This window comes from Indicator indicator, chromosome 3, assembly GCF_027791375.1.
Source record: "Indicator indicator isolate 239-I01 chromosome 3, UM_Iind_1.1, whole genome shotgun sequence".
Lineage (NCBI taxonomy): Eukaryota > Metazoa > Chordata > Aves > Piciformes > Indicatoridae > Indicator > Indicator indicator.
Genome location: NC_072012.1, coordinates 31,734,762 through 31,754,777, shown reverse-complemented (window position 1 = coordinate 31,754,777; position 20,016 = coordinate 31,734,762). Strand labels below are relative to the sequence as shown.

At 36.6% G+C, this 20,016-nt stretch overlaps 1 protein-coding gene across 13 annotated transcripts in view; it reads right to left on the bottom strand.

Moving 5' to 3' along the window:
• CADPS2 (calcium dependent secretion activator 2) overlaps positions 1 to 20,016 on the bottom strand; it is a 275,871-nt gene continuing 255,855 nt past the window's right edge. For all 13 annotated transcript variants that reach the window (XM_054399799.1, XM_054399797.1, XM_054399808.1 and 10 more), the window contains 2 exons: positions 3,588 to 3,692; positions 1 to 171 (listed from right to left, as the gene is read on the bottom strand). In XM_054399799.1, the coding sequence (XP_054255774.1) occupies positions 1 to 171; positions 3,588 to 3,692 (276 nt within the window). The remainder of the gene's footprint in view (positions 172 to 3,587; positions 3,693 to 20,016) is intronic.

The following is a 20,016-nucleotide window of genomic DNA, read 5'->3' as shown; positions in this document are numbered from 1 at the left end:
TCACCCTTCTTCTTCATCACTGTCTTTCATAGTAATGCCCTGAAGTCCTCCTGCATCCGTGACTGTGACTGTGGCCTCCTCTACGGTCAGACGGCTGTGAACAGTGTCATAAGTCTTACTGTTCAGCGTTCCCTCCAGGACGCCTTGCAACCTGAAGTCTCTGTAGGTTTTCTGCAGCAAAAATAAAACAACCTGAATTGGGTTCTAGCAAGCCTGAGCAGTTTTCCATTACACATTGCCCATTTCTAGCATTCTGGTGCAACAGCTTCATGCCTCATGTAGTTAGGCACCTATCATCTAGAGTTTGCTAAACATCTTGCAGTGGTAGTTTCTGGTCTGAATGAAATTTCTGTATGCTCTGGAGAGTCCACAAGCCACACTTTGATGGTTATTTCTTTAAGAGACTGCTTTTTGTACTACATTTCTGTTACTGTATGATGGTTTCTCAGCAACCTCCGTTTGTCTCATTTATTTAATAAAAAAACAACAAAAGAATTTTCTAACTGCATATTAACATATGAATTTGCCTACAGGTAGTCGTATCATTTCACAGAAAATGTAAATGTCTGACTCTTTCCCCATACTATGATTTTATTTGCATTTATCTTTACATTTATATGCCAAATATGGAAAAATAAAATAATTTGTAGATTATTATCTATATTCTATACTGTGAATGTTTCTCAGGTGACTACTTCAATCAGTTACTTTACATTCTGTCAACAACATTTTGACTCAAATCTACACATTTCTTTTTTTTCCCCACTTGAGAAAATTTTGTTTCCCTGATATCCAGCCTTCCTGTGAACCCGCAGATAGTAGGACATTTTTTCTTTAACTTTCTGTCAAGTAAGAATTCCAATTGAAATTGTTTTATTTGCTGATATTATATTCAAGTGAACATACAGTAACCCATCTATGGTTTACTCTGTAACATATTTGGAACAACCTCTCCTCAATTTAGCCTAAAAAGCTTGAGAAGGACAACTTGATCTAGCTAGTTTCTAATCTTGTGTATGCTGTTACTATGAGTTCCCAATGTCTATGAAAGAGACTTCTGTGGAAGAGAAAATGGAAAATAATTAAGGGCTGTCAGGCCCATTCCTTTTCCAGAAGAGACTGTGCACAATCTCTTAGAGTGAGAAAAGAGAGCTGATCTTGTTTCACTCAATAGTTCAGAAAAGTGCAAAAGACACCTCTCAGAATGGGTAACATGCATCTGTGAGAATTTTCTCTGCCACTATCTATGATGATTATTTAAACCTTGTCTGAATCACTGCAACTGAGATTTATTTGACTTTCATAGGTCAACTTCAGAATCAATGGATGCAGCTTATGTTTTGCTCCCACACTCCTGTGAGTATCCTGCCTGGTCTTTTTCAAGTGTCAACCATTACATTCCCCTTTTATAACACTGTGCATTCAATTTCCTTTTATGCTGTTAACAGGTCCTACAGCAATTTCTTTCCATTTTACATAGCAATCCTCCCCTTCTCAGACCAGCACTCTAGGGTTCAGTCATTGCTCTTCTCTTGACATATTTTTGCAGGATAATAATGTTCACTTACAATCTTAATTTTTCATTTCTCCCCATTCTTCCTCTTGGTCCTTGACTCTTCTTTAGGCACATGCTTATGTATGTGTCTCAGACATATAATGGTATCTTTATGCCATCCTTCAGTCTTGGCTTTAATAGGAACAAGCAATGTTTTGCTCTTCTGGTCATTCTTAAGAATGCTGTACCTTTGCTCTATTCAGACATGAAACAATCCATTTCTTACTCATCTCATGTCCCTTAAACATGATCTCCTACTTTTTTTTTTAACTATTTCCACGAGAGGGGCAACACAGGCTCCAAGTTTTTCTAAAAGCAAACAGAAACATGTCTTCTTTATTCACTCCAGAGTCTGGAGGAATTGTGCCTCTCTCCAACTGCGCTGTGGCAGGAAACATTTCTTATGATACTCTCCTTAAACCATTGTTTCTTATTTCCCAGCACCCTACTGTTCGCTGGGTTCCTGTTTTTACCAGTTCTGTCTTCTTCACCCACTAAAATACAGGCAGACAAGGTTTTATGTCTTTCTATATATTCGTCAGAACCTCTATGACTGACATAAATTTCTTCAACCTTGAAGGTGCCATGGAACAACACACTTGGAATTTATGTGCAAAGCAAATATGGTGCACGGGCACAGAAAGGCTACTGCCCTAACCAGTGTATTTCATTGCCACTGGGAGCTTGCTTCTTCTGAGCAAGGCTAACCAGTGTGTCAGGCTGCAGAGGGATAGCTGGTTGACAGTGCTGATGAACTTCAGTTTTGCAAAAGCCTCTTCTTTTAATCTCATGGGTGATATTTAACTGTTATATTTTAGCCTGAACCATTCTTAGATCTAAGTGGGCACGAGTTTTAGATCCTGTAACACTTTCCCTCTCCTTTTTTCTCCCAGAGGATGATAACTCTTCACTTAGGAAGAGCTTTAAACCTTTCAAAAGAGCCAGTCATTTCAACCACAAATAGCAAACTGCTTCTGCCATTTTGGCACATAATATAACGAAGAGCTAAATCCTCTTCCCAGAGAAATCAGTTAAGGTCAGAAATAGCAAAGTTAAGCCTGATGCCATAATTATTATGAGTGTTTTCTTGCATCTCTCGCTCTGTTCTTTCCCTCTTATCTAGTGAATCCTGAAAGCTGTAGCTGCAAATCTGGTCTCAATGTGTTAAAATCCATCTGACTTTACAGTCTTGCATGAACTTAATGAGAAAATATTTTTAAGAAATCATGGTCAACATTGACAGCAGGTGCTTCTTATTCCACATTTATATAGAGAGCAAGAATGTTCAGAGTTAAATAACAGAATTGAAAGGAAAAAAAAGTGTAATGTTTTTCTGTCTCTTGCTTAAGGGTATTAGCCTAGATCTGAAAGGAATTTATGAGGAAACTTTCTTTTATGGCAGGTTAACCAGTAATTGCCTGTTGCAAGGTACTTCACACTTTGCCCAGAAGCATTTGACATTGGCCAGTGTAAATGACTGAGGACTGGACTGGAGGCATTGCTATTTCTGTTGATAATTCTCCCAGAGTATGAAAGAAAATGTTATCTAATATATTGAATACTTTTATCCAGTTGAACCTAGTAATCACATGTGCATAAAAATGTAGTTCTGTTTAGGAAAGTGGAAAAAATGGAGAAAGAACAATACAGAGATTATTAAGTTAAAAGTAAAAAATCAATAGTATGACAAACAATAATTTATTAGAAACTTCATACAACATTGCTGTACATCTAGTCGTAATCTGTCAATGTTCCTTAGAACAATTTTAAGTTACTGAGTCTAGAATGGATGACAATTACTAATGCACATATAATTAACATTAGAGATTTTAGTAAATTGGTTTTCTTCTGAAATTTGCTCCAATTATCAGAAAAATCCAACATCCTAACCTAAAACTATCTATAAAGTTTGTAACGTCAGTCCACCTTTTTTAAAAAAAAAACCAAAACTTTTAGGGTCATCTGTACTTGACCATGTTAATAATTTATCATTTTTCTCTCTTTACTATGCAGTCTAAGACATTTTATTTACCTTAACTATCTTGATGAGAGTCTTCAGCTGGTAGACGTGAAGCTGAAGGTCTAATCTATCAGCCAACCACATGCATATGACTTTCATGGAGCCACTATACCATTGCTGAAAAGAGGATAAAAAAACCCCACTAAACAATCCTGCAGTATTCATTTAACAGATTTGGTAATGAGAGGTAATGAAACACTTTGAAATGATCAGAGATCAGCACTTGAAGTCAACAATGATATAATTTCCTGTTAAGAGAATTGCATGTCAGCAGGAAATCAAATAACTTGACCTAGACTGTTCTTTACACGAATTAGCAACTGCCATTTTATCTTTCAGTTACAACATTTTCAAGCAAAATAGTGATATGCACTTTGCTATCTGTCAGTAAGAATGGATATTAAATACACAATTACATGAGAGAACTGACAGCTAAAATAGCAAGGGAAAAATTAGGTAGCATAGCATATCTTCAGAGAGAATTTGCAATACCTGGTTTTTTTAAGCCAAACAGGAAAAATCATTAAAAGTAAAATATGGAATCTGTCTTGCTTTTTCTTTTCATATTAGATCACTTCTTTATTAAGTAAAAAAACTTCAGAAATCCATGGAAACTGTATTTAAGTAGTAAAAGACCACTCCACCTGTCACAAAATAACCACATTAAGGTTTTAGTTTACATTAATTACTAATTATAATTACAGCCTACCTTATTTCCTTTTTATGTCTTAGGCACGAGTATGTTTTCACTCAAACCTTTGCAAGTGGATAGGATAAGAATAAGTTCTCTGTTGTTGGTGTCTATGTTACCGTAAAAAAATTCTCAGATCCAAATAGCTACTATAATAATTCTTGCACATTAACTGGATTAAGAGATTTTACTAAACAGATGTAGCTGTTTTGCCTTTCCTCCTGTAAAATACCAACCAGAGATCATTTAGCCAAAATCCAAAAAGGAAGGGACTTTTTTTTTTTTTTTTTTTAAGAGCGAGACATTAGAAGAGTTTGTGTTGTAGCTCTGTTTCTAGTCTCTTTCCTCACAGGGAAGAGGTTTAAATTCTTTTCTAATGTAATTTCCTGTGTCTTTAAAAAATATGCAGATATGCAAAGAGAGGAAACACTGTGCTTGTGCTAAAATGAAGCATGTTAGGGAAGGTATACATCACAAAGCAATTCAAAGGAAGGATCTAATATATGTTTCATTAGCCATTTCTACCTTAACAAATGAAAAAAAAATTGAAAAAAATGAAGCTAAATTACTGGCTATTGGGTGTAACAAAAGAAATAAATAGAATACTTCCATTAAAATGTAAGCTGTCTGGAAAAAGCTTTAAAGACATACAGTAAATACATGTAAATACTGTTTCGTTATAGGAAATAGCCTCATCTTACTGTAATTGCCAGTTTCAAGATAAGTTCTGAAAAAAGATTTTCATATAATAATAGCTCCCAGTTATCCCTTAATACATTAAAATGCATTTTAAGTAAAATCATTGGAAATTACATTTTTTTTAGAATTTCTCCTATTGATATACAATTTTTAAAAAGTGAGCAAACACACCACAAAAAATGCAGATAACTGTGCATTTCATAAAAGTAGTTTAATTTGTTAAAAAAAAAGGGGGGGCCTGATTTGCTATCCATAAAATACTGGAGTTTTATCACCAAATTACGTTCTTGCACTATTTATCTTATTTCACCCCAAACATGCATGCTGGTTTTGATTTCCTTTACAAGTACCTGTGAAATATTTCTGATGTGATAGAGTTGTTACCAAGTGGCAGCTGTAAACTATATGACAGTGTTGTATGTATACAGATGTCCAGAAAATAAAATACAGTTGTGCTTGTTCACTCGGGGGACTCTATTGATCTAATAAGCATAAAAATCATATGCCAAGCATTCTACCCAAAATTTCTATTGTTATCTGCAATAATATGAGCCCAATTATTATATTATCACTCAAACTCTACAGCTGCTACTCTTTACCACATTTACAGCATTACAGAACGATTTTAGCGGCAGTAACACACACATGGTGTATTTGGTTTGTATCAAGTGGAAAGCAGAAAGGACTCAAACTTGCTCACATGAACAAACTGCAGACTGGGTCAAAAATTCTATGATTGTTTTTCTCTTTCAATCCCATTCAATAGTGTCAGAGTACTGAGAACAGACCTAGTCCCTTTTTTTGGCAAAATGTGTTTCAAACTCCAGCCAGATAACTTAAGTAGGATGGATGCAGTAAAAATTAGACTCTCCATACATATCTGCACTGAAAACAAAGGTAAGAAATTGGAGGGAATTAATTTTGATACTCAAATCCATGAATGAAAAAACAATATACTGTTTTCCTGACTAGCTTTGATTTGTTAAAACTTGCAGTAGAAATGTTTCATTTCCTGGCTGTGAAGTGATATTATGGTACTTGCTCCTCTGCCAACATACCTTGTTCAGAAAAAATATGACTGCTCCTGAACATTAGAAAAATATGTATTCTTATTTAGAATTTCCACAGTATTTTTGATAGAAAGCACATCCCAGTATATTTTTAGAGTCCTTCTAGAAGGACTTTTGGGTAGGATTCCTGTTCACTATTGGCCTTATACCCATTAGTTTTGAGCACTTAGTATAGGCTGAAGATGCATAAACATAACTATACTGGATTTCATAAGAAGGAAAGTAACTAACGCTTTATTTGTAGCCTGTTAAAATGCACAGCACTGCAAATGCCTCTCAGAGGTGGAATCCAAGGCCACACATTTTGACAACCAGAGCATGCTATAGAGGCAGAGATGCATCTACTGTGACTCAAAAGCTTCATCAATGATACAACGTCTTGAGCTGACATAGTTTTAAAGCAATAATAGTAACAACAATAATAATTAAAAAATCCTTCTAACTTGTTTTAACAAAAAAGCCATTTTCCCACTAGTAACAATATCACCAAAAAGACAATGTGACTCTTGCAGATGTCAATTAGATGGTATTACTGTCATGTTCTCTGCTGTTGTCTATGCGAGAATAAAGCAGGCAGTGTTTATTACATATTTTTTTCACATCAGCACATAACAGCAGCCAAACACTTTAATAAAAATATGTTTGCCTCCTTGTTTCCCCCTCTCTTCTTATTCATAGCTCATCCAGCTCCTGTAAGGGCATGCATTACTCACTTCATTTTCCTGAGATACCTCTTTTAAAGCAAAAAATAAGAGAAAAGGAAAGGCTAGGCTTGACTCTGTGAGACCCCTGTATTTATTCACACTTATTGTGCATGACTGTAGACTGGTAAATCATATTAGCAGCCCGTCTCCCCATCAAGCTGCTACTTGCTTTCCAGCCCTGGGAAGGTTCAACAAATCAACAGGAGCACGGAAAACAGAACATCAGTCTAATCTAGTGTTTAAGGTGAAGTTTTCAAACCCAATCTAAGAAGATCTTTAGAGCAAGCAACAAGCTGAAGGGCTCAGAAGGTGGTATTGACAATGAAAGAGTGTTGAAATATTGAGAAGCGCAGCACTTGTGCATTTTTAATAACAAGAGGGTCAACAAGGACACAGCTCCCTCAGTGCCAATAGTTGCCACACCAGGGCAATAAACGCTCTCAGTTCATCAGATTTCTTAAACAGTTCATCAGCTTTCTTAAACACCCTAAACCCCCTCAGCAGACCTTTAGTCTTAAATTAACAAACCAAAGCAATGAAAGAGGGTGCAGCGTGAATGGCCAGCATTGATCCCCAACGGGGCTCGGCGCGGCTACAGGCACTGAAAAACTCGCACCATTGTCGGGAGGAATTGACAAACCTCCTGGCCTAAATAGTCCAGCTGAGGCGGGCTGAAGGCACGCAGCTGTAAAGGGCTCCCCTTGCCCCGCTCCCAGCACTCACAATGCGCCAGGCGTGAGCTCTTTGTCAGGCCCAGACTCTGCAATTTTCTAACAAGGATTAAAGTTGTTTCTCGGGAGGGCCAGTGAAAAGCGATTTAGCAACATACCGTGCTTTCTTCAGGCAAGTTAAAGAGAAGTAGTTAAGGAATTTCATTATTCTGTTGACCGGTGGAAATGCAAAACAAATATACTAAATATTCACCATCTTTCTGAGCTATAGGGTTTGCAGAACAGTTCAATTAAATATAACACTTATCGGCTGAAAGCAAGCACTTCAGATTTATTTTTGAAGTTTTATAAAAAGGTGCAGCTGTTTGCCACCTGGAAGGAGGCTCAATACATACTAACACACAATGCTTTAGTCCTTCTAGGGCTGGTATCCCTAACGCCTGAGACACAAGACCCCGCCGAGTTTCTGTATCTAGCCTGCTCTTGATAAATGGGCACTGTCAAAATGCTTTTTCTACTGAATATGGCTTGGAGAGCAGCTTTTCTAGGAGCAGCATTTTATCTTCCTATGGAAGCCTTTATCACACTATTGATCAGGAATTGGGTCACTCAGATGGCAATGGGATGTTTGTACTTTCTCCAGCTCTACATTTCCTATCAGGAAAAATAACAAAAAGTATTCTTCTCACTGAAGAGATTGTACATGAAAGGTAGCATAAGGCAAAAATGTATAAGAAATACTACGAGCATGTTAAATATTAAGTGCTAAAATGTCTAATTTTTATTAAAAGGCAATGATGTTATATCAATATGTACCAAGGAACTTCTAAATAATTTTAAAAAATGTTAAATGATGAAAGAATAAACAGGTTATTAATTAAAAATGCAAACAGTAAGTTAGAAAAAAAGTTCCTAATTTCAGTTTAGTTTCTTTCTGTCTTTGTAAAATGTGATTAGTTACACTGACCTCTTTTGTTGAATCTTAATGATAATAAGAGAACCAAGTAGTACTTGTAGTGTCTTTGAAAATAGTCTGAGGTTTAGAAGTTACAGCTGTATTTTCAAGTTTAGGTGCAGACATTGTCCATCGAAACATAGATTTTCACTTGAGCAGAGAAGAGTTCATTGGCTCTTCTGAAGGCTGGAAAGCCTTGGTAACTCTTAAAAAAACCCAAATAACTGGGGAAGGACTTCTCAACCTGTGACCGCCGTGATACATCAGGAGGTCATCTGCATCTTGCAAATCAACACTGAAACGCCAAACTAAGATATCAGGTCAGAAGAAGCAATTAATGTTGAAAATACATTATTTTTCAGAAATGAAAAATATTTTCCTGCAAACTAAAAGCAGCAATGATGTAAGTTTGCAAAAGATATTTATGCTTTTCTGTCAGGTTTTTGATCAAGAAAACCTGAGAAACCTTTGAAGGTTGTGGAAACTTTAGGTAGACATAGAAAAAATAAAAACAACCATGTATCAGCATCTAGAAATTTTGTTTGTACTCTCTTCCTACCTTGTCAGTTCTGATTCCTGATGCAGGTGATTTATGAACTGGTCAACTTACCTATTTCTTCTGCTGGAGGGAGACCAGACCTTGTTGACTAATGATGTGGTACCCTCCTGTTACTCCCTGCTGTATCTTCACTCCCTTAGGAGGAACAAATAATCTCTCCAGTGACTTTTCTTTTCTAGATTGCACTCTTCATAGATGTGGACTAGTCTGTAAGGCATTTTCAGTTGCATTTCCAGTGAGAGTAACTGTGCCAGTAACCAGCAAAATGAAGGAACAGATTCTAGGGAAGCCTCAGAGAAGAGAAAACTCTCATGCAAGAGATTTATGATCCCATTATCAGCTTCATATAGCTTCATGGTGACAGCCACTGCACTTCTGTCACAGGTTGTCTAACCCCACAAGAGTGTGGTTTCTCATTATACATAGCCTCATAGTGCCACAACGTAAAATGTTAGGCTAGGTTTGACTCTGAGCACTCAAGTTTGCAGTCACATCCCTGAATATGCTCACCAAAATCCAGAATTTTGCTTTTGTGGGAAGATCATGTAAAAATGTTATTTGTATGTGCACATGCACGCGTGAATGTTGTCGTTCTGAGTCAACAGAGAATTTTATGTTACTGAGATGTGCTCCTACATGAGAGACAGTAAAAGTTCAGTTGGCAGAAGTGGTCATTTTGCTGGCCTCTGACTGCAGAAATAAAAATTACACCATCTCTAGATACAATAAAATTTTAAAGTATGTTAGTAGCTAGTGCTACTTTGCACAGTACACACACCTCTTCCACCTCTTCCACCCCACCACTGTCTTATGCTTCTAATACTCAGCACCACTCATCAAGGTAATTTCCTGGAAATGTCAAACTTCCTTCTCTAGGCCTGAAATGCTAAGCCAAGTTTGGAAGTTTGGTTTGGACATGTGCAGAAATATTCAGTGCCCACATTACAGCTCCATAATTACCAGAAAAGTGACAAAGAAATGACATAATTACTGTCTGCACCAACACTTTACTTACCTTGTGACAAAGGGATCAGGACCAAGATTTCTTTCTGTTGGTAATTTCAAACTACACAATCTGCTAGGTACAAATTGCATCTTCCTTTTTTTTTTTTTCCCTTTTCTTTTTTTTTTTTTTCCTGGTGTGTGTTTGTGAATATAGCAGATTTATTAAGTTGCCTCTTGTACTCTTACTTGGACAGGGAACAAATGTTTTCTTCCTTTCAGAAGGATTATTCCTTCAGTTTCCTTCTGCAGTTTTTGTGCTGTTACTCCAATGAATTTCTCAAGGAACTCAAAAAACATTATATTTTTCTCAGAAATGGCTAATTAATGAAAGAAACATTTTAGTCTCTAGTCAGTCTCTTCCCTGCCCGTTTGAATGGCGTATTCCCACTGTTACTCCCAAAGCAATTGGCAGAAAATGGAAAGGAGCTCAACAGAAGCAGGAACCCAAAGATCCTGCTCACCAGGATAAGATATTTTGGTGATACAAGGAAAGAAATTAAGCAAGCTGGTTTTCAGAAATAGTAACAAGAAGAAAAGAGAGAATGAGACTCACTTAAAAGCACAGTAAGCACCTTCAAAACTTCTAGGCAAAGCTGACATTATTCTGAAGTAACAAATCACACCCAATGTATGAAAAGCCTATCTCTTAGGGGGAAAGGAAAATTTTTCTATTTTAGGCTTATCATAGTATTGCCCGGTTGGAAAAGACCTTAAGATCATCGACTCCAACAACAACCTAACATCTCCCTATACACAACTCATCCCTAAGCACCTAATTCAGACATTTTTTAAACACCTCCAGGGATGGTGACTCCACCACTTTCCTGGGCAGTCTGTTCCAGTGCCTGATGACCCCTTCTGTGAGGAAATGTTTCCTAATTAGAAGCCAGCTAGTTGCTACAGAACTGATGCCAATTCACAAATAAATATACACTTTTAATGTAAAATAAACAGTACGCATCTCTTCCTGCACTGTATATTGGTTGCTAAACAGCAGTTTATAATATTTATGCTACTTTATAATGTTTGTGACCTGAATTTTTTTCTGGCTTCCTCACATATGGTAGATGTGCTTGGAAACTGGAAGTTTTCAAACTCAGACATGCACAACTTCTTTCTGTATCTGGACATACATAATGTTGCTGTTCTGATTTTAAGCACTGGGTACCAAAATAATGTTTGTGACTGGAAGAGACTAGCAACACAAATAGTTTCTCTACCCCACACTGGATATGCTGTGCATCTGTGGACAGTACTTCTATCAGTTATTTTTGGTGCTAAGACTCTCTGGAGCAAACACTGTCAGTCTTGCTTCACTGTGTGTTCTGCTGCAATTTGGGTATTTCTGCAAACATCCTCCAAGGCACAGAATGGTGGACATCACTTGAGTGACCTTGAAATGAAAGCCAGCTTGGAGCCTCAAAATAAACAAATGAACATAGCATAAAATGACTAAGTTGTCACTCACTGTAATGCTATCTTCTTGCTATCAGGCTCCAGGTTACAAACCCCATGAACACACTTCAGCTGCACAAATGCGGAATAGAATTCCTAAGTGCACCCATAACATTAGTAAGGTTAAAGGTTCAGGTTCAATCTGCCTCTGAAGATTGTAACCGAGATACCTATCTCTGCCTTTGCCCAGTCATCCAGGACTCCAGGGGGAGTTCCTGGAGTGAGGCATTGGAAAAGGTAACACAGCAAGAGACCCCCTGCGAGCTGCTTCTCTCTATTAAGGGGAGCATACTCTTAATCTCTGTATCGTGTACCGAAGTGAGGAGGACCCAATTTGGGCTGACGACTGTGTTGTAATTTTAACATGCATGTTATTAGTTCTTGTCTTAGAGTCTTCTATTTAGACTCCCTGCCCCATGTGGAATGAAGTCAAGTATGTATTTGAGAGTATTTAAAACATTCCTCTGGGTTCCTCTGGGTGTGTATTTTTAGGTAGCTCATTTCTTTCCACCTTAGAAATCTTGACTCATCATCCATTTACTCTGCATGTTATTGTAGTGGCATATGACAGGACTGGATGCAGCTGTGAAGTTGATAGGGAGTTGCACAGTGGTGGAGCCACTCCTCTCCTACACTGCATCGATTGGGCACCACACTGAGCAGCGCTACTGTGGAGCAGAGGTCCAGCCTCTTGCCTCCCTCTTGTTTCTCTCCTCCACTCATTTCTTTGGAGAAAGTAGCCTTGGATTAGGCAGGTGCCTGGTTTGCTCCTTTCCACCTCTGACCCGACTGCCCATGTGCACTCTTTCAGCTATGCAGGTTTTCAGATTTTACAGCTGTGTAGCTCTTTTTTTTTTTTAGATGATTTTTCTATTTTTTTTCTAGTGTTTTTCTTGCACATTGTAAACCCCTTTAGTGCAGTATAATACAAAGGATAGACTGTACAATCTAAATTAAGAAAATATATGATGAAACGTTTACAATGACTTAAAGGAAATAATCTCTATATAGGTCAACACTTCTGCACATTGAAATGAGCACTACAGCAAGATTCATTTCCCTGTGATCAAACAGGTTAAGAAGCTCTTTCCACTGACGAACCACTGACTGTTAGAGCACTCTGCAGTATCCTCACCTGGTACTATTCTGACTTACAACAAAGCAATTTCTTTTTGCTACTCCACACACATTATAGTAAAAAATAGATTATTCTTATGTTTTCTGGCACTATTTTTTGTTGTAATATGATCAATAATTTGTTTGTGTGACTACTTGTGAACACCTAGGCAGAGTTTTGCTTGATTTTCCTTTTTAAACTAAGCTTGACCCAAATGAAATACAAGTAAAAATATCAAATCCACAAGCAAGGTTTGAGAAGCCACAAGGTTCTCCTGCTGTTTATATGTGTGTGAATTACAGTACATCAAGAAATCAATATTCCCTAGATGGTGCTTGTGCCTGGCACTTCATGGTGAACAAACATTAGGTAAGACAATATAAATGGTACAATCCTTATTGATTTCTCTTGACTGTGTACAACGTGAAAGCTGCAGCCACAGTTAACACTTACTGACAGACTCATCTAAAGTTTCAGTGCTATTTTATATTTTTATAGTTGTCCACGCTCAATTGATTCCATTAAGTTGCTAGACACATTTCAAGCCATCTAGATAAGAAAAAAAATGCAGTGCCTGGAACGAGATGCTGCTACTTTGTGCCTAGCAGGATAAAAAGGTTAAAGGACTAAATTGTGCCTGGATGTTGGAAGGAGTTCTTTTTTATTTGATAGAATTGTTGTTTTTAGTGAATGGATACTCTGAGTGATGGATAGATGCATTTAACTAAGTTAAATAAATGAACGAACAGTATAGACCAGAACTGTCTATGGGGAAACTGAACTGTACTGGAGGCTCCCCACGTTAACAGCCCCTCCCCAAACAAACAAGCAAAACCCCCTCATAGTTCTATCCCTGTCTGATAAAATTCCCACAGGGAAAAAAAAATCAGATGGGCTGAATCATGAGGATTCAAATCCCAAGGACTTTTTATTTAAATTTTTGACTCATGATGCACATTTAAAATTAACTTTTAATATCAGTATATATATTGCTTTTTTCCCCTTTTCCTCAAAAAAGTGAGCTTTTCACACAAGTCAAGGAAATTAGGAGGTAGGACAGCATAGGAAATTCTGAATATAAGGATATGAAATCCAGTGCCCTGAAAAATAATTATCTATTTCCTTTTTATACTCACAGAGTTCTTCTAGCAAGATATCGGAATACCCATTTCATCGTTTCTTAGTCTCCCACTGGGAAGATTTAAATAATATGATTGAATTAGTGTGAAAAAGGTGTCATGAATACTAAATGTGGACTGGAATATGGGATACATAACGTCTGAGAAAACCCTTTTAATATCTTTTTTGGTTGTTTGGTACCCAACAAGATGGAAACTCAGAAATTAAAAATGGCATAAAACCCGAAGAAAATATGACGTATCAAAAATGTATCAAAACCAATCAGTGTGTTGTGGTTTCCTCTAGAGAAAACACTCTCAGCTACAGGGTAAAACAGCTTACAAAGTGCTGAATATTCTAATCCTGAAACAGCAAACCTGAAGCACATACTTTGCTTTAAGTGTGTTGTGGTCCTACTGATTTCAACAGTACTGAGATTTGCTGGATTCACAGCAGCTTTATCAGCACCTTCCAAGACTGGCACTCCTTTTCTCAGCATATTCCAGGAAACAAACAAACAAAAAATCAGAGAATACTTTTACATTATATGAAATCAGATGGAGGGTACATATTTTTAGCTTTCAAACTAAATGTTATTTTATAGAGATTTCTTTTTCCAAAAATAAAGTGAAGCTATTTGAAAACATCAGGAATAATTTAGTGAACTACAAAAATCTTTGAAGGGTAAATTTGCAAGATGTTGCTTCCATCTTGCAGAAGTGTCATATGCTTGAGCATGTTATATAATTCACTTTTTCAGCCCATATTTGGACTGCCTACAGTTTTGTCTAATATTCTTTATTTTACCTAAAAGTCATGACAAACTGTTTTAAAATTACAAGAACGTCTTTAGATCAAGAGAAAATTGCAGAGTGGGTTTTCAAGAGCTTTCTATTTGCCCTATAAAATATTAGACATAATTAAAGATGAGTTAAGACTTTGGTGAAAATCTAAAGAGCATCGGCAAATCTGAGCACTGCTCAGCTTTTCAATTGCTTTTCTACTTCTCAGTTCTTTTAAATGGTTTTCTATGGCAGGAACATTTTTCTTAATTAGTCACAGCTAATTAGTGTTCTGGCATAGACAAGTAATCAGAAATGTCAGAGCTGCAAGGCTACATCTCCCTAATCCTTTGATAATAATTTAGCCTCCTGGGAGGGCCTCAAGCTGCGGTAAGTAGTGGCTGACAATAAGGCAAAATTAGGTGGGCAGCAGACCATTAGGATAGGAAAATAAAAAGCACTACCAAATCCTGCTGAGCACCATCAGGCAACTAACTACACTGCCAGATGAGGTGCCTGTTTAAGCCTGTGTTGTTAATTAGCTGATTCTACCAGACCTGCCACATATGTCCAGGTGCATCATGCAAAGATGTGTGTTTCTGGGTTTGTGCCAAAGGACAATTTTGCACTGTGATCAAATTTCAAGAATCTGAGAGAGAAGCCCACATATTTCTTGAAGATTATTCTGAGTTATCAAAGAAATAAGATCAACAAGCTACAATCCATTTTTGTTGAGTCTCTTTTAAGTAATTAGGCACGGTCCTCTCATGTTTCGCAGAGGTTAATACAAACACAGCTTTTGCTTTAAATGTGGCCTTTAACCAGTCCTACCTAGCCTCAACTTGCTGAGGCTGCCTTGGCATATAGTCTAGATCAAAAAGTAGACCTTTTGTCAAATCATACATTTGCAAATAATTACATAATGAAAGTGGAGATTGCTTATTAAAATTAATGTGACAGGAAGCAATTTGAGAATGAGAAAAAAATCACAACTGAAGTTTCTTGAAAAACATTGTTGAAATCTCAATACTACAGTAATTGTGCTTTTGAGGTAGACATGGCAGCAGAAAGAGCTGGGGACAGCAGAAAGAGTTGTTGTTCTTAGCCTTGTAACAGCAGCGGAACATTAACTAATGTGCCAAGGAGAAGCATTTGCACATTTTTAACGTGTTTTGTGCAAAAGGTCAGAAAACTTATAGAAACGACACAATTGAATAAAGCATTTGCCAAATTATACTTGCAGATATCATGGCAAACAGAAATTAATCAGATGAGTACACTATATCTGCAGTGCTTAAGCTTGTCGAGTACTCATAAAGGCATTCAATCTTTCTGCACTCCAAAGAAAGTTGTATGTGTTCCCTGCCATTAACATCTCTTACACTGCTTCTTGAATTGTTACCCTGCACAAGACCAAACCCTGAGGACATTCTCCTACATGAAAAGTCCTTGTGAAGCCAACAGGACTACTCAGTGACATCACACCAGTTTAAGACCCAGAAAGAATGGGCAATCACAACACCCAGAAGAGACAGGCAATCAGGACCATCAACATCTGCTAACAGGTGCCATCTTGCACAAGATAAAAATGGGACCTGTTTGCCAACACTGACCTTTCCAGGATGTGCACTCTGACTCTTGTGTGTGGTGCATGGGTTTCCTAGAATGGAAGTCTAAAAAATTTGGAAAAGCTTTAAGACTTATCAATGGCTAAAGGCTCATGTGTTAAGTGTTCTCTTAAACCATTTTTTACTTCTCAAAGAAGCGATCAATCATTACATAAAGATTTCATGGCATATATAGTCTTAATAAAATTGGAATCATATCTGTTTACACTATGAATTTTTCACAACAGACCCAACACAAATGAAACCTTTAGGACAATGCTTTTAATGGTGAATAAACCAAGAAGGATTTTTCAGGGAAAATGTTTGAAATTAAAATTTTCTGTGTGCAGAGAAGAATATCCATGCTTCATGTGCAATTAACAGGTACAAGAACATGAGAATCTACCTGAGTGGAACCTAGGAACTACAGATAGTATTGCATTGATGTTTTAAACACTGTTTTATGCAAAACAACATATTCTTTTTTTTTTTTTTAAAGCTGCTTTGTTACCAGAATCCAGCTTTATTTTAAAGGAAAGAACTTTTCATTTATAAATCTAACTGATTTTAATAAGCTCAGTTCAGTCTCATCTTAAAAATTTAGATTGAAACACTAAGTCTAGTCAGTGATGATAACCTGACACAGCACTGCGTTTATTAAGGTAAAACTGCCATTGATTTAGAACCAGATCCCATGGGAATTTCATAGTTGGATAGTTTTTACAACTGTAATTTTGTGATCAGATACACAGCACTGTTCTTTGACAGCTGTACAAATGTTCTTATATCACCCATCAAGCAGATTATAAATACAAAAGGCCTTAATAATAATTACTAACATTTTAGATTTATGCTACTTTTACATAATTTTAGTCTAAATATTAATTTTCCCATTAACCAACTTCTACTTTTACAGCCTTTTCTGAAAATAAGAATTCTTCAAATACCGGTAAAAAAAAATTGTTTCTAAAATATTTTACTAAACATTAATTTAAAAACTGAGTTCTTGGTTTAAGTGATTAAAACTTAAAAACCTTTCTGTGGGTGATGCTTTTAATCGTAATTAAAAATTGTAATCATTAAACAAACACTGCAGTGCCTGTATTTATGATTTAGTTGTTACACACTGAATCCACCTGAGTCTCTGCAGCATTAATGGTGGAAAAGTTTGCTTTATTTGAATTTATAAGAGAAACTTGTCCCAGTGTAACTTCATTGTCTTAGTTTACTTGAGTGGATTATGGGACTGGAAGGCATCACATAGCTAATTCAATGAACTAAGCCTTCCAGAATTAAAAGCGTGGAGCAGACATTTAACCCAGAGCTAGTGCAGACAATTCATATGTACAACATTATTACAAAACCTTTCTAATACTCTTTAAGTACTATGGTGTTAAAAAAAAAAAGCAAACACCCACCCCCACCCCCAGCTACAAGCTGCTACAGCATGAGAGTAGGAGATAAACATCCCAAGTTTCTGTAAAAGAAGGAACTTGCTGGTAAAATTCCCAGCTGATCTTAGGAAGAAGACCATATTCCAGACCTCAAAGGAAGACAAAAAGTCTTAAATGTTTCTGACAAACTGGTCAAGCAAGAACTTTGTGACTACAAATCTTGATTAATTCTGAGAGCAGGAGGACAGCACACTGACCTAGGAGAGACCAGTGCTACTAAGAGTGCCATGCCATATTGTTCTGCATGCTGCCTATACTCCTGCTGGAGGAGATATGAATGAAATGCACCTAGAAGTCAAGTTTTTCAGAGGAAAGGAAGGAAAAAGATAACCACCTTGGTTCTGCTGCATGATCAACAGAGGTACTGAGGCATAGGATTTAAATAGTTTTGAAATGGTGCAGTAAAAACCAGCAACTTCTTTCAAAGTCCCCGTTAGCCTCTCTCATATGTAAGGATCCATACAGCAAGCTTAAATCAAATTCTCTGTTTTTCACATCTTATATAACATATCTGTCCTTTTCCAGGCTTATCAAGCACTAATGTAAAACAATGCATAATTTTATCTTCTCCCTAGTTTGCAACTAGGTAAACAGAAAACTTCCCAGCTTCTAGCCTTAACATATTGTGACCCACTGGCAGACATTTGTACTTGGATCAACACGATGCTTAAATTATCTTTTTGCTATGTACATTACTTCATATGATAGACATGCCATTCTCTTGGCTACTGTAATAGCTGTTAATATACAGCAACTCTGAACCAAGTCAATGAAATCCATACATAGTTTGTAATTACACATTTTCTAGGATTAAAATAGCATCCATTGATCTTTCTATATTTATAACTAACACCTCTAGCACAGAGAACAATCTGGATTTTATTTATTTATTTTTATTTTGTTATTCTGGACTAGATGTTTCCCTGGCTGAGGCACAGACATGCACTTTTCCTATTTTGCTTGGCTGATGATTTCATATCTTATACAAACACAATGTATTTTTAAGAAGAAACTGAGACCTACAACTGCAGCCAGTTGAATGGCTTGAAGTATATTACACAAAAATGTGAATATATTTTATTCTTTCCATTGAAATATAGCTTAATAGATTAAATATAGCTTAATAGATTTGAATTTATAAACAATACTTAGGTTTTGTTATACCAGTAATTTGAAAAACACTTCTAAAAATTATGTTCAAAATCTTGCCCAATCATACTATTCTAAATCTGAATTAAGCTTACAAAAAGTGAGTTATCACAGTGAGATGTCTTTGTCTTAAATTTCTGCAAGCTATGATCTTATACAGTTGGTAATGCATTTATCTGAATCTGCCCAATAGGTTCTGTCTCCTTGTGTGATGTTATGTGGAAATGTAACGCCATTGTACATGTATTAAGAAAAACAACCAAAAAATATACAAATAGATATCTGATACACAGAATACTTACTATGTACACTTTTTTTTCCCCTCACAGCTACAAGCATTGACCCTGACAGCACACAACACATATTACTGAGTAAAAGGAGATAGAATGATTTTGTATCTCAAAGGCAAGTCATATGTCATGACTTGTATCTATACAGGAGATTTTGTATTGTGCTCAAAAGCTTGATTGTTGAAATGAAACATTGGCCATTGCTAACCAAATTGTTCTGGGGCCCTGTCCCTAGTTTAGTGCTAGTTTGCCTCACCCAAAATCACCCCAGTAACCATGCTAATGACTTAGTGATATGGATGATCGTTTGCTAGTTCTCAGGCCTATGTCCAGACCCTAGCCAATTTACTGCTATGGACTTAGCCTAAGTCTTGGTCCAATCCCACTCATCAACAAAGTCCAACAAAGTCAATGGAGTCTCTCTAGTGAGAGATAACCTTGGCCTTAGGCACATAATCTTATTAACATTCAGAAAATTACAAGATAAGCAAAAATCACCCTAAAGAAAAACAAAAACCAGAAACTTGAGAATGAAACATATGCTTGCAGATTCAGTGCAAAAGCAAACTGAAGCAGAAGTTGCTAATATGGTTTTAGTACTTAGTGAACGTGCCAGCTGGATGGATGATAATTTTTCTACCCCTGCAGGGCATCAAAGCTTTTATAAAATCATTCTTTTCACACATATTAGCACTTAGCTTATTAAAACAGATGATACTTTTCTTTTTTTTTTTTTTTTGAAAAGCTGCCTGGGAGTGTCTGGAAATACAGAATCTGAGAGATAAATCTCATTTTGACCACCCAGTCTAACAAACAACAAACACTGACATGACATACCATGGCTGAGAGTCTATGTTATGGGACCTTCTGTGACTGCCACAACTGTAGTGTCACAGTAAAGGCTGTGAATTGCTGTTATGAAAACATTTGCTGTAACTTGCATAATTAAATGAAGCTGGGAGATGACACACAAATAAATGTATTTCAAAGTCTGTATTATGTTCCAGAATTAGTTTTGTAATAAATTGAAATGCAAAGTGCAAAAGATGACTTCTTTCCTTGTTCAAATTCTTACATACATGTGACTGATGTCATTTGTCATGTAAACTGACCC